At 39.5% G+C, this 15,546-nt stretch overlaps 1 protein-coding gene across 3 annotated transcripts in view; it reads right to left on the reverse strand.

Annotated features, from left to right (window-relative positions):
• Window positions 1-730: 730 nt before the first annotated feature.
• The window catches only part of LOC124789446 (PRKCA-binding protein), a 99,411-nt gene continuing 84,595 nt past the window's right edge, over window positions 731-15,546 (reverse strand). For all 3 annotated transcript variants that reach the window (XM_047256806.1, XM_047256808.1, XM_047256807.1), the window contains 2 exons: window positions 11,549-11,801; window positions 731-1,394 (listed from right to left, as the gene is read on the reverse strand). In XM_047256806.1, the coding sequence (XP_047112762.1) occupies window positions 1,305-1,394; window positions 11,549-11,801 (343 nt within the window). In that variant the 3' untranslated portion in view covers window positions 731-1,304. The remainder of the gene's footprint in view (window positions 1,395-11,548; window positions 11,802-15,546) is intronic.

Genomic DNA, 15,546 nt, shown 5'->3' on the forward strand with positions numbered 1-15,546 from the left:
GTAGCTTGAGAAAAGGCATGTGAAGCACTTAAATAACCCCCCCCTCCCCTTTTCCTGCCCCAGAAAACTTCATCAGTGACCCCCATGTTTCATGTGCCCTATCACAAGTTGGAATAACTGTTATATGGTTTTTAAAAGAAAATGAACAGGCAGTTCTGATTACTCCTGAGCATCATGTCCACATAATTCAGTTTTTCCAGCCAATTTCATTGATATACATGTGGGAGATGTATGGTTTCAGCAGGTCGGAGCCACAGCACACACAGCACGTGTGTCAATCGCTATTTCGCAGCAACGTTCCCCTGGACACCCCTCTCTTTGAGGGGCAACGTGCACACTGGCCAGCATGGTCACCTGGTTTAGCCCTTGTGGCTACTTTTCATGAGGTTATCTAACATCATTTGTTTACAAAGATTATCCTAGGACCCTGGCTCACCTGAAGAACAACATTCATCATGTTCATTCCAACATACCCGATGATATGCTGGAAAGAGTTGAACGAAATTTCCAAGTTCAATTAACACTGTGTACTGAGAATAATGGATGCCATCTGCTTGATATCACCTTGAAAAATGGGTAATTTAAGTATTGCACTTGATGATGTTCAAAGAATTAAATACATATCTGCATTAATTGTATTTCTAAATAGATAAGTTGCTCAGCACCACCCTGTACAATTACATTAAATTTAATTCATAATTTATACATAAAGTAATGAAGACTGAAAATATAAGAGAACAGAAATTTATTCACAGGAACAAAAATTTGAAACCACCACAAGTGCAAAATCAAATTCCTACTTCATGTGTATTAGACATATCCAATAGAACAACATTAAGGAATCAAAGTAGAACAAAGTAGAAAGCGCGTGCGCGCGCGCGCGCACACACACACACACACACACACACACACACACACACACACACACACAATAGTGCAGCAAAATGTAAATCAACTTTATTTGCTTCTCTAATGCTATTAGTCACACATTAAAAAATAATGAGATTAAACAATATGTGGTCCACTTTCAAATTCAACAATGATTATAAATGGTAAAAGACTATAAATGGTAAAAGAATCCAAATAAAAAATTGTACACTGCATCATAGTGGTATTTCAGTTTTCTTTGGTAAACAGGTGACTAGGCAAAAAAATATTTAAATCAATTATGATTCTTTACCCAGCAAGCAACATTTGCTACTGGTGTTTAAGATTCTTAACCTCATACAATGTAAACAATGCAACCTTTGACTCATAGAATTTAAGCTTGTATACACTTCAAAATTGCACGTTATTCTTAAAAATTAATTTAACTCTGGTATAAGTGTGGAGTCATTCTCTTTGGCTTCATCAGCATGCAACAGGTCATCGTCGTCTTCTTCCTCTGTTCCTTCCTGTGTATAAAGCCACAACACATTTATTTCATCAAATGGTCAGTGGTAACAAAATATGAGTACATACAAGTACTACCGGAAAGTACTTCAGAAACAGAATCACAAATATCAATCCAATTATTTGATTGAACAGCTAAAAAATTTTCTGTCTGCTATCAAATAATTCTTATTCAATTTTGTAATGTTAAGAAACTTATTCTCAGTTTTGCTGATATCAATGGTAAATCATTATTTCAAATAAAAGGCATATCTGAAAGGAACATAATTTCCAAATATGCACAATGTATTATGAAATCAAAAACTTAATTCTTTTACATTATGCAACATTAAATAATGTCAACACATCTGTTTTAAATACATTTGAAGTAGTATTCTTAATTATTAAGTACATATCACAATTACTGCAATGGTAAGTCTAAGACACCACATTTTTATGTAGATCTATATTTATACTCTGCGGGCCACTGTGAAGTACATGGCAGAGAGTACTTCCCATTGCACCATTTATTAGGGATTAATCCTGTTCCATTAATGTGTGGATCATAGGAAGAATGATTGCCTGAATACCTCTAAGCACCTTGTGATTAATCATACTTTGTAGACCCTACAAGAACTATATGTAGGGAGTTGTTGTATATTCCTAGATTCCTCCCTTGATGCTGTTTCTTGTAACTCTTAAAGCATGCTTACAAAGGATAGTTGGTATTTTATCTTCAAGCATCTGAATTTAGGTACACCAACATATCCGTGACACTCTCCTGTTGGCTGAACATCTCTACCACCATTTGCACTCCTTTTCTTTCTACACATTCAATATCTCTTTTTAAATACTGTAGTCACAGGCTACATTTTTTTTCCATTTTGTGAAATCCACAGTTTTGCACGGAGGTGACAAAAGTCATGAGATACCTCCCAATATCATGTCGCACCTCCTTTGGCCCAGCATAAATGTTCGATGTGATTCATGATGAGGGATCTGGGTAGTCAAATAATTCACTTGAGCTGTCCAGAATTTTCTTAAAATCAATTGGGAATAATTGTGGCCCAGGGAGATGGTGAATTGTCATCCATAAAAAATCCATCTTTGTTTGGGTACATGAAGCCCATGAATGGCTGCAAATGGTCTCCAAGTAGCCAAACATACCTATTTCCAACTTCCTGGCAGATTAAAACTGTGTGCCGGACCGAGACTCGAACTCGGGACCTTTGCCTTTCGCGGGCAAGCGCTCTACCGACTGAACTACCCAAGCACAACTCACGCCCCGTCCTCACAGCTTTAATTCCGCCAGTACCTCATCTCCTACCTTCTGTGAAGTTTGGAAGGTAGGAGACGAGGTACTGGCAGAATTAAAGCTGTGAGGACGGGGCGTGAGTTGTGCTTGGGTAGCTCAGTCGGTAGAGCGCTTGCCCGCAAAAGGCAAAGCTCCCGAGTTCGAGTCTCGGTCCAGCACACAGTTTTAATCTGCCAGGAAGTTTCATATCAGCACACACTGCGCTGTAGACTGAAAATTTCATTCTATACCTATTTCCAGTCAATGATCAGTTCAATTGAACCAGAGGGCCCAGTCTGTCCCGTGTAAACACAACCCACACCATTATATAGCCACCACCAGCTTGCACAGTGCCTTGTTGACAATCTGGGTCCATGGCTTCACAAGATCTGTGCCACACTCGAACCCTACCATCAGCTCTTTCCAACTCAAACTGGGACTCCTCTGGCCAGTCCACAATTTTCCAGTCGCCTAGCATCCAACTGATATGTTCACGATCCCATTAGAGATGCTGCAGATGATGTTATGCTGTTGGTGAACTTTGCACTCTTATTAAGAGCTACCTAAATATTTGTGCAATGTATTTCAGACAGCACTTAGTTATAGATAACTGCTTCAGCTGCAAAAAGTGTCAGGCTAGAATTAATGTTGTTTGCAAGGTCTGTAATATACAACATGAACAGCAACATTCCAACACACTTCCCTGGGGCACACGTCATATTTCTGACTCTCCATCCCCGCAACCAGGAAATCCTAAAGCCAGTTACATATTTCACCTGATACCTCATACAATCTTACTTTTAGTAGTAAAGTGTGGGGTCAGGGTCAAACATTTTTTAGAAATAAAGAAATGCTGCATCTACCCGACTGACTTAGTTCATGGGATTCAGGACATCATCTACATCTATGTACCTCTTCCGGATCACTGTATGATTATGGCAGATGGGATCTTGTACCACTACTGGTCATTTCCTTTCCTGCTTCACTCCCAAGCAAGGGAAAAAAGACTATCTACATTTGTAATTTCTCACATCTTGTTTTCATGGTCCTTAAGAGAAACATATATTGGCATTCCTGGGCATTTTTATTTTATTTTATTTTATTTTTATTTTATTATGTGTCACAGTTTCTGCAAAGTATCATAGCACTGCGCATTGATTGTTCCAAGCTTAAGAAAGTCAACAAGCAGACGGCCCCCTGCAGTCAAAGAAGAAGATCACCCTGACCTTATTGGAACTTGTCTGAATAGCTGGGGATTTCTTTTCTGGGGGAGATGTGAGATGTTCCCAATGTTGGCTTTACAGAGTGCCCTTGGACTTGAAAGGGTGGCACTGTGTTTTGTCCCCTGTCATGACAGAGGGTAGAAATACATGCCTGTCCTCATGGCATTGCAGCAGATGACTCAGACTTGACACCATTCTGTCCATCATTTGTCCCTCCATCAGGTGATGCGGCGCCCACAGTGACAAATTTTGCAGTAATGCATGACCAGAGCCATTGGTAATACTGATCTAAACATGAATTTCATCCTCTAGGATTCATCAGTCTCCCTGAATAAGACCACCAATCCACTCCATCATACCAGGGGTAATGACTCAATGGGCTTGTCATTAGTGCAAATTGTCTTGCAGTGACATGCACCCTTCCCAGAATCTCCTCTGCCACTCATGCACATATGTCAGGGACTTGCAGAACGCAATGTATACAGAGGATATGCGGCAATGAACTTTTGCATACTCCAGCATCCTCAGACACCGTATCTCTTAGCTCGTCTTTGCATGCCTTCATGTCAACAGCTGGATGAATACACTAGGTCATTGTGTCAACGACCACGGTCTTGACCCAACAACTGCATGCACCTGTGATGTGGCACTATGCCTTTACCCTATCACAGTGGTGACAGCATCGAAACGTAGAAACAGTGGGCCAGCTGTCATGTAGGCTGTGTAATATTGAGGGTGTTCAGTTTTCATTTGACTGTCCCTTATGCATTTTTCTACATTCAGAGCAAGCTGCAATTCAGCACACAAAATACAAATTTTGTCTTAGTAATCTTGTGTCCTCCTCCAGTCACCCAATGATGACAACTTCCTGCACTCTATAGCAATATCTGCAAACAGTTGCAGATTGATGCTCACCCTATCCATCAGATCATTTATGTATGTACATAACAAGAGTGGTCCTATCACACTTCTCTGGGACACTCCTGACAATATCCTTGTCTCTGATGAACACTTGCTGTCAAGGACAACGTACTGGGTTCCATCATTTAAGAAGTCTTTGACTACTTACATATCTGGGAACCTATTCATTATACTCGAACCTTCATACAGTCTACAATGGGACACAGTGTCAAACACTTTTCCAGAAGTCTAGGGATGTAGAATCTGGCTGCTGCCCTTCATCCATGGGTCATAGAATGTCATGTGAGAAAAGGGCACGACAAGTTTCGCATGAGTCATGCTTTCTACACTCATGTTGATTTGTGGACAGTAGCTTTTCTGTCTCAAGGAAATTTATTGTATTCAGATTTAGAATATGTTCAAACAAAGGAAAATCCAGGATGGAATGTAACAATATTGTGAAAAGGAAAGTTGCTACTAACCATACAGTGGAGATGCTGAGTCACAGATAGGCACAACAAAAAGCTTTCTTGTGCCTATCTGCAACTCAGCATCTACACTATATGGTGAGTAGCAACTTTCCTTTTCATAACACTGTTAGAATATGTTCAAGAATTCTACAGCAAACTGATATTTAGGATTGGTTTCTAATTCTGCAGGTCCATCTGTAGGAGTCACCTGCACTTTTCTCCAGTCACTTGGATACTTTGTGCTGAGAAAGAGATTTATGGATTATGCAAGATAAGTAAGGGGCCAGTGCCATAGAGTACATCTGTAAAACTGACATGGGATTTCATTGGGACCTGGTGACTTCTTTCTTTTCCAAGTTTTTCAGTTGCTTCTCTACACCAGGGATGCCTATTTCTACGTCATCGACACAGGAATCTGTGAAACGATCAAATGACAGTATGTCTGTATGATCCTCCTACATGAATGATTTCTTAAATGTGAAATTTAAAACTTCAGTTTTTCTTCTGCTGTCTCCCACTGCCACAGAAGACTAGTTAATGAGTGACTGGACAGCAACAAACCACTTACTGACTTTATGTAGGACCAGAATTTTCTCAGGTTCTCGGCAAGTGCTTTTGCTGATTTATGATGGTGGAACTTATCGTAAGCTTCGCACACTGATCTTTTTACAGACCCATGAACTTCTACTAACTTTTGCCTATATACCTTTCCACTGTTTTCTTTGCCTGAGAGTGTAACGATCTCTGCTTCCTCAGTATTTTCCGAATTTTATTATTAAATCAATGCGTGTTTTTTCTGTTTTTAAACCACTCCTAAAGAGTGTGACTTACAATCAGTTTCAACTTATCTCATAATTCCTCTAAATCCATCATACTGGGACTAAATGATGTCAATTGGTTGTCTAAGTAGGACTCTAAAAACAGTATATCTGTTCTTTCCAGCATAAAAATTCTCATACAGGGTGACTACTCAAACTTCAAAGAAAAATTCCCCCAGAATTCCAGGTGTGAGGAGGAAGAGGATGTCAAGAAGCTGCAGATAAATTAACCATAGGGAGGGAGGAGGGACATACCACAATAATAACACTTCTTTCTTTCCCCTAGCTGAGGTGCACTAGCCATCAGCAATAGCTTAACCACAATTTTTGAACATAGATAACTTATATGGAATAATATTCATATAATGAACATATTTTGAAATACTGACTATCTTAAAATTTGCGATTTATAAAACTCAATAAAATTAAATTGCAATGTTGGTTTAAAAAGTAGAATTCCCCGAGATTTTATGAAATTCCCTGATTTTTCCAGGTAAAATGTAATTTCCTGAGGATTCCAGGTTTTCCAGAGAAATTACCACACTCTCATAGCCTTCTTGATTAATTTATTAATTTCAGTAACCAACATCACTATGGTGACATTATTATTATTTTATTAATTCCTTCAACTCCTTATGTGGAGCATGCAACACAGGATCCCCATCTTGTTCTGTCTTTTATTAGTATTTTCACTTCTCCCCATCCCATTCCTTGCTCTTGGCCTTCTGCTTCAACTGATCATCTCCATGTCATTTTGGACCTTCCTCGTCTCCGTCATCCTTGTGGGATCCAATAAAGGGCTCCCTTCGCAATATGTTCATTTGGTCTCTGTGTATGTCCAAACAATATCCACTTCCTGCTTCTTATTTGCAGCTCAACTTGCTTCTGGTTGGCTCTTTCCCAGAGTGTTTCGTTAGAGATGACATCTGGCCACTGTATCCCCAGGATGTTCCTCAGACATCTGTTGTTGAATGTCTGCAGCTTATGGATTAGCTGCTTTGTCACTTTCCAAGTTTCACATCATATAGAAGCATAGATTTTACTTTACTTTCAAATATCCACAATTTGGTCCTCAATGTTAATTCCTTCAATCTTCAAATAGAGCAGAGAGTCATAAAAGTGCCTTTGGCTTTGTTGATGTGGCTGTTAATGTCCTCTGTTGCACCATCATATGGTGTAATCATGCTTCCAAGGTAGCAAAATTTATCCACCCTTTTGGTTACCTAGCTCCCAAGCTTAAGCTCTGCAGTGTTGTTATCATATTCCCACATGAATTTTGTTTTTTGGGCATTAATTTTCAAACCGACTTTGTTTACTGCAGATTGCAGATCATCTAGTTTCTATTTCATGTCATTGAGGCTGTGAGATAGAAGGCAAAGGTCATCTGCAAAATCTAGGCCTTCTAAATGTGTTCCATTGCTCCATTTTATTTCTCTCACTTTATCTACTGCTTGTGGCATTACAAGATTCAATACTATGTTAAATAGTATCAGTGAGAGCATGCAGTCTTGCTTAACTCCTGTTTTCACTGCTACTGGATCTGAAACCAGACCTTGATGTTGAACTTGGCACGTGTAGTTTTCATACATGGATTTCACAAGAGCCATTATTTTCTTGGGAATTTCAGAAGTTTGCAGTGAGCTCAATATTTTTCTTCTAATTATACTGCTGAAGGCCTTTTCAAAGTCTACAAACAGCATGTGAAGTAGTGACCAATATTCATTTGAACGTTCAGCTATTACTCTCAAGTTGTTTATCTCGCCAATGCAAGAGCGATCTTCCCCAAAACCTGCTTGTTCTCTTCTATTTTCATGTCTACATATGCTTTTATCCTATTTAGGATTATTAATGAGATGATCTTGCTTGGGATTGACAGCAAGGTAATGCATCTCCAGTTACTACAAACCGACAGGTCTCCTTTCTTTGGGAGTTTCATGAGCAAGCCTCTGATCCAATCATTCGGTACTTTTCATTCATCCATATGGCTGTCAGGAGTGGACGTAAAATTTCTGCTGTTATAGAGGGATCTGCTTTAAGTAACTCTGGGCTGATGTTGTCCAGGTCCAGAGCTTTTCCATTTTTTTTTTTTTTTTTTTTTTTTTTTACATTTGTTGGGCTGCTTTGATGATATCTTGATCACTAATCCCAGTCTCTACACCGATACTGTCAATAAGGTCAGGCCTGTTGGCAGCTACAAGGTCACAAGATCTAAAATATTTCCTTTGCATGTGGATTATCGAACTAGCTGCTGAAGAAGTTTTTAAAAAATGTTTTCAGAACTACTTCATAAGACTTTCTGTCTGTACAACCTGCAACAAATCCATATACTTCCCACTTTATACTCAGTATGTTCAAGTCACCTCCAATTAATACTGCATGACAGATTTCCGCACTACTGAGCAGAGACTTCTTTAAATGCTTCTACATCTGTTACAGAAGAATTGATAATTAGCATGAATTCACCTATGCTGGTTACTCGAGTCCAGGTAACTTCATAGTTTGACTCAATTTCGACCTCAATGGACAATATTTTTGTCAACTGCAATCAAGACTCCCCCTCCTATTGGGTCTCATCCATCTTTTCCACATATATTCCACACATTTGAGAGGTTTCTACTTCAGCTTTCATACAGCTCTCAGTTCTGAGAATAATTTGAGTGTGAACAACTTTTCAGTACGGCAGTAATTCAGGATCTTCATTACAAATGCTTTGGCAATTTACTGTTAAAATTTTCACAGTCAAAGTATCTTTACTTTGTACGTGATCTAACTTCACTTTCTGTGCATCGAATGACGAGCTTTCACCAAGAGGACTGCAAACTATCGCCTAGCATAAAAAACTCGCATGTGCACTCCACAAGTAGTCTTCTCTGTAGTAGCTGCTTCCTGTGTGTATTACACCCTTGACCTACCAAGGGAAGCCCTTGTGTGATTGGAAGATGAAGTAGTGATAAGTAACAAAGATAGAAATCAAGACACTCTCATGAAGAGTCACCAGCTCCCTTGCAGTACAACCAACCATAGAAATCATGTAGGATCACAGAGGGTAGTAACAGCAGTAAAATGAATAGGTGACAATTCAAACTACCATCGTACAATTGGAAGTATAGTATTTATTATACCTTTTGGTTATGTTATATATCTTATGAAGCTCAAGAAAATAAATCTGATAAATCACTGGAATTGCAAAGTTTAGCGTACAGTTACTTTCTGTAAGTCTAAGTAAATACACATATAATAGTAGCATCTGAATCAAAGGTTGGAGCACATTATAACTATCCATACTCAATGGAAAATTCAGGATTGAATATACAGGGTGACAGTTATTGAACTATATGAAGGCAAAAAAAAAAAAAAAAAAAAAAAAAAAAGAAAAAAAAAAAACCCTAAATTAGTTACCAACTACGGTGTGCACACACTTTATTCAACATGTAAACGTCACTACAGATATTTAGTTTTAGGTTATGAGATATTCGATATGCCTCCCATCATTGGCGTTGATGTGGCACACGCAAAGAGCAAAATTGTACATGATCCGTTGAACTGTCAGAACATCGATGCTGTCGATGACCACCTGGATGGCTGTTTCCCACTCAGCAATGGTTTTAGTGTTATTGCTGTACACCTTGCCTTTAATACGCCCCACGAAAAGGAGTCACATGTGTTCAAATCCAGAGAATAGGGTAGACAATCGTGGCCCATGCCAGTGACCTCTGGAAACCACAGAGGCAGCACGCAGTTCCCAAAGCACTCCTCCAGGGCATCAAACACTCTCCTGGGTCAAGCTCCATCTTGCATGAACCACATCTTGTCAAAATCAAGGTCACTTTGGATAATGGGGATGAAATCATCTTCCAAAATCTTCATGTACCGTTCAGTGGTCACCATGCCACCAAGGAATATCACACCGATTATTCTGCGACTGGACACTGCACTCCACAGTCCCCCATTGAGGGTGAAGAGACTTCTAGATCACGAAATGCAGATTCTCAGTCTCCAAAAACCACTAATTTTGGTTACTGACGAACCCATCCAAATGGAAGTGGGCTTCATCGCTAAACCAAACCACACGAATGCACATACTAATTCCCATCATGCCCAGAGGCCAACCATGCAGTTTGAACATCCTAATGCAAACCGTTCAGAAGTTCCGTTGATTTTATTTTATATAGTTCTATAATTGTCACCCTGTAAATATCTATATGGGGGTAGATCAGTACTCACGAAATAGAGGAGAGGCTCAATACTAGACAGGCACATGACAAATTAGAGTAACTTGCTGAGATTTTTTTTTTTTTTTTTTTTTTTTTTTGCTATATAATTTTCAGGTCTGGTCTTCAAAGAAACACACCTCACTGTCACTAATGCCCAGAATTTCAGTTCTTATGGAAGCCAAAACAATCCCAAAGCCATACAAGATGAGCAGGTAAACAGTGTTTTGAGCACATCTATTCCACTTTTTTTCCTATGCTGCTCTTTTTACACAATGGTGGCACTGCCAAAGCCCTGGTATTTGAAAATAACAATGCATACAAAGTCACACTTAATATAAAGTAAGATAAATCCTGTCATAATGTTCTCATGTAATACCAGAATCTTCATGTTAAGATAAAAGTTGCAGTTTTCCATCTCCTGTGGTCAGCCTTTGTAGTAATATGCCCAGCCCTATGTTCTTTGTCAGCTGGCTAAGACTGAAACTTTGCCTTGCACTATTTGTGTTGGCCTTGCATTATTTGTGACCTGACAACCAGTTTCTAATTTTCTCTGCACCATCTGGCTCACATACCACCTAGACTGCTGTTTTGCAGCACGAATCTCTTCTCTTCTGTTCCTTCTGTTACTGATGAAGTCATAGTTACAATCCTGCAACTTACTTTTGGCTACATCTAGATGGGGATCTGCCTTCCTACTTTAGATAACATACCAAGCTTACTATCAATGTCATCTCATATGTGTCCACATAACTGTTCACTTTCTGCATCTCTTGCTTTTTACCTTTTCCCAGTTCCCATTACCTCTATCTCTCTTCACGTTGTCTAATTGACATTTTATGATATATAATGCAACCTGTAGGGCACAAACCTTTTCTCCTGCACAGAAATTATCTTTTCCATTTCATATAGCCTACAGAGAGCCTCAATGAGCTTCCTGTCAAATTCACCATTACGGTAGCCCCAACAAAATGTCAACCCGCAACACATACATCCTACTCCTTACAAGAACTGGTAAGCAATAGTGCAATACATAGACCCATATATTGTCCTCTTGGCACACCATGACAAGTTGCCACTTGACACTGAATGGTGGCTCACCAGCCACTGAGAACATTTACAAATATCATAGTGTCCTAATCCATTTTTTATTTCCACTTTAGATTAATTATAAGCAGCATCTAACATCACTGCATCTGTGTTAATACAACCCATAAACATTTTTCTCCCATTACAAATGTGAGTTGCATAAGAAAGTCACCTGTGTTGGTACACCAGCACTCTTGTACTGGAAAGCAGACCGGCTGAGATCAACTTCTACAGGAAAAAGTGATCGTCCTTGGAGGAGTTTGTATGTCTCCCCATGGAAATTAGCAAGGCCAGCAACCAATCGCTGAAGCTGCCACACTACATCCTGGACATGCTTGTTATCTAGCAACTCCAACTTCACCAACACATCTGCACGCAGTCTGGCAAATCTTGCCCGTGCGTCTTGCCGACATCTCAAAATAAGCCTGCAGGAAAATATAATCATTAATCCTGTTTCTATCTTCTAAGTAATACTTAACATATATTAGCAACAATGTGTTCCAATGGAACAAACATTTCTCTCTGAATTGTTTTCATCCAAGAGAAAAAGAAATACAACAAATTACATACAGAAAAGTTCTTTTTAACTATAAAACAAGACAACGTTGAAAATATCCTTGGCATCAAAAAGTAATTAAGAATAGTTTACATAGTAAAACACTTCTTCCATATCTGGACATAAGTTATTAGCAACCACTCTATTCAAAATCCTAGACAGAACTGTCATTCAGTTATTTATAAAAGCATCAATTCATAATGATGAAAGGTTCCTTGTAATTATTTGCACCAGACTGATGCGTCACAGAAACAGAAGAGAGAGCAGTAATGGAATCGTTCAAAACACAATTATTTCATCATTACACCTGCTTCTGTGACGTAGTGGTTAGTGCCTTTACATGCAGTGATCAAATCAGATTTTTCATTGATGAAAAGGTTCTCTCACAAAACTGACATGCAAGGTGCAACCATAGCATAAAATAAAAAGGCTTATACCACAGACGAAACCACACGTTTTTTAATCATTATTATTTGGTGGTCATAGTTTCACCACACATTACATTAATGTGCTATCAAATGCACAAGTTATCCACAGCCACTGTATTGTTCTCAGGGCAGCTCAACATTTCATTCAGCACACATTTACTCCTCTGTTAAACATTCATCACACAAAGAACAAAAGCTTGAGTTTTCTGTGCCCCCACATGTCAAAATCAAGGACACATGAGTTGAGTGTTGTAAAAGCATACTTTTTTTTTCTTTTTGTTAATTTCACAGGCTGAAAACAACTGGAAACAAACAAAATCAGTGACGGGGGGAATACATCAGCCACCAATTAAAATATTTTCTCAAAAATCATAATAGTTATACACAAAATATTTTTTAATTATAATCAGTTTTAAAAAGTTACTTATTATTAATAATAATAATAGGGATTGCTAAAACTGCATGAAAATAACAAAGAAACAGGAAAAATCAAATCTTAAATGCCCATATGAGTTACTACCCAGTGATAAGAAGTTAGTAGACGAGGTAATAAAACACAGATAGGAACAAACTCAAGGAGAATTATCATCTGAGCAACCCCCCCCCCCCCCCCCCCCACACACACACACACACACACACACACACAGAGAGAGAGAGAGAGAGAGAGAGAGAGAGAGAGAGAGAGAGACTGCAGACAATCTTGTAGGTATGGCAATCATAGCTATCAGTAGTCATCTTGGGTATAAATAATCACTTTAACTGTCTTTAGTCCTTTATTTTTGGATCACTACTGGTTTCATGGCACTGAAAGCCACATTTTCAACAAATGTTGGGTAAAAAGGTTCTGAGCTTTTCCTGTCTTATGTTTTAGTCATATGTTCACCTGAAGATATGGCTTTTAGTACCAAAAAACTGATATTGGTCCAACACTAATGGATTAAATACAACTGAAGCAGTTATCAATAGCCAGGACAAATGGAGTTGTTCAGAACCTCACTGACATGTTGAAGAACAGAGATAAGCACCACAATCACTAGAAAATATTCAAATATGTGAGCCTACAAAAACCAAGTTATTTCATTCTCAAGCTCATCAATATAACCTTGGAATGCACAATTCCCTGCTAGGGACATTGCCTGCCTCATTCAATGCATATTGTCCATATTGTCATCTATCATCATATAACCTATATTATCACCAAGCAGCTGCAAAACATACATATAGTAGAGTGTTGTGATTTGCGAGCTTTTGGAACCAGTGGCACATTCTTCAGGTGGAAGGGTTGAAGAGGAAAGACGAAGGGAGAAGGAAAAGGACTGGAGAGATCTAGGAAAAGGGGTAGATTTCAAGAAAGTCACCCAGAACTGTGGGTCAGGAGAAAATTACCGTAAGGATTGAGAAAGAAAGGCTCATTGTTGGGGTCTGCATTGGATGAGATTTGAAAACCTGAGAGTTTAAAGGTGGAGGACAGGGTAATAAGCAAGACAGAGATACTACTAAAACATCGTACACGAGTTAATAAGAGCGAAAAGCTAAGTGCATTGTATGTGACAGAGGTTGCCAAGGCTGAATGGCAGGGAACATTTGTCATGGGAAGGATGGCAAATGTCAAAATGTAGGTACAGCTGTTTGTTGATAGGTTTAATATGGACAGAAGTGTGCAGCTGGCTTTCAGTAAGGAAAAGAAAGTGGCTTGGGATTTGGAGTAAGACCAGTGAAATTTAATTGGGAGAAGGTATTGAGAGATTCCAGGAATTTTAGCAGGTCAGCCACACCATGAGTCCACATGGTGGTCTGGGGTTAGCGTCTTTGATTCATAATCAAAACGTCTTCGGTCCCGGGTTCGATCCCGCGCCACTGCCTAAATTTTGATAACTAATCAGCATTGGCAGCCGAAGACTTCCGGCATAAGAAGTCAGCCTCATTCTGCCAACGGCCTTGTCAAAGAGGGCAGAGGAGCAGATAGAGGTTCAGGGCACTCTCTTGTCCTAGAGGTGGGAAATTGCCCCTAAAGGCGGAAGAATCAGCAATCATCAACGACATGAGGATGCAGAAGGCAATGGAAACCACTGCATTAAAGACACACAGGACATGTGGCCTGTAATTGAAGAAGTGTCATGATGATCTCTCCATTGGCAAAAGATTCCAGAATAGTCCCCCATTCGGATCCCCGGGAGGGGACTGCCAAGGGGGAGGTTACCATGAGAAAAAGATTGAATAATCAACGAAAGGATAACGTTCTACGAGTCGGGGCGTGAAATGTCAGAAGCTTGAACGTGGTAGGGAAACTAGAAAATCTGAAAAGGGAAACGCAAAGGCTCAATCTAGATATAGTAGGGGTCAGTGAAGTGAAGTGGAAGGAAGACAAGGATTTCTGGTCAGATGAGTATCGGGTAATATCAACAGCAGCAGAAAATGGTATAACAGGCGTAGGATTCGTTATGAATAGGAAGGGAGGGCAGAGGGCGTGTTACTGTGAACAGTTCAGTGACTAGGTTGTTCTAATCAGAATCGACAGCAGACCAACACCGACAACGATAGTTCAGGTATACATGCCGACGTCGCAAGCTGAAGATGAACAGATAGAGAAAGTGTATGAGGATATTGAAAGGGTAATGCAGCATGTAAAGGGGGACGAAAATCTAATAGTCATGGGCAACTGGAATGCAGTTGTAGGGGAAGGAGTGGAAGAAAAGGTTACAGGAGAATATGGGCTTGGGACAAGGAATGAAAGAGGAGAAAGACTAATTGAGTTCTGTAACAAGTTTCAGCTAGTAATAGCGAATACCCTGTTCCAGAATCACATGAGGAGGTGGTATACTTGGAAAAGGCCGGGAGATACGGGAAGATTTCAATTAGATTACATCATGGTCAGACAGAGATTCCAAAATCAGATACTGGATTGTAAGGTGTACCCAGGAGCAGATATAGACTCAGATCACAATATAGTAGTGATGAAGAGTAGGCTGAAGTTCAAGACATTAGTCAGGAAGAATCAATATGCAAAGAAGTGGGATAGGGAAGTACTAAGGAATGATGAGATACGTTTGAAGTTCTCTAACACTATAGATACAGCAATAAGGAATAGCGCAGTAGGCAGTACAGTTGAAGAGGAATGGACATCTCTAAAAAGGGCCATCACAGAAGTTGGGAAGGAAAACATAGGTACAAAGAAGGTAGCTGCGA

This window comes from Schistocerca piceifrons, chromosome 3 (genome assembly GCF_021461385.2).
Source record: "Schistocerca piceifrons isolate TAMUIC-IGC-003096 chromosome 3, iqSchPice1.1, whole genome shotgun sequence".
Lineage (NCBI taxonomy): Eukaryota > Metazoa > Arthropoda > Insecta > Orthoptera > Acrididae > Schistocerca > Schistocerca piceifrons.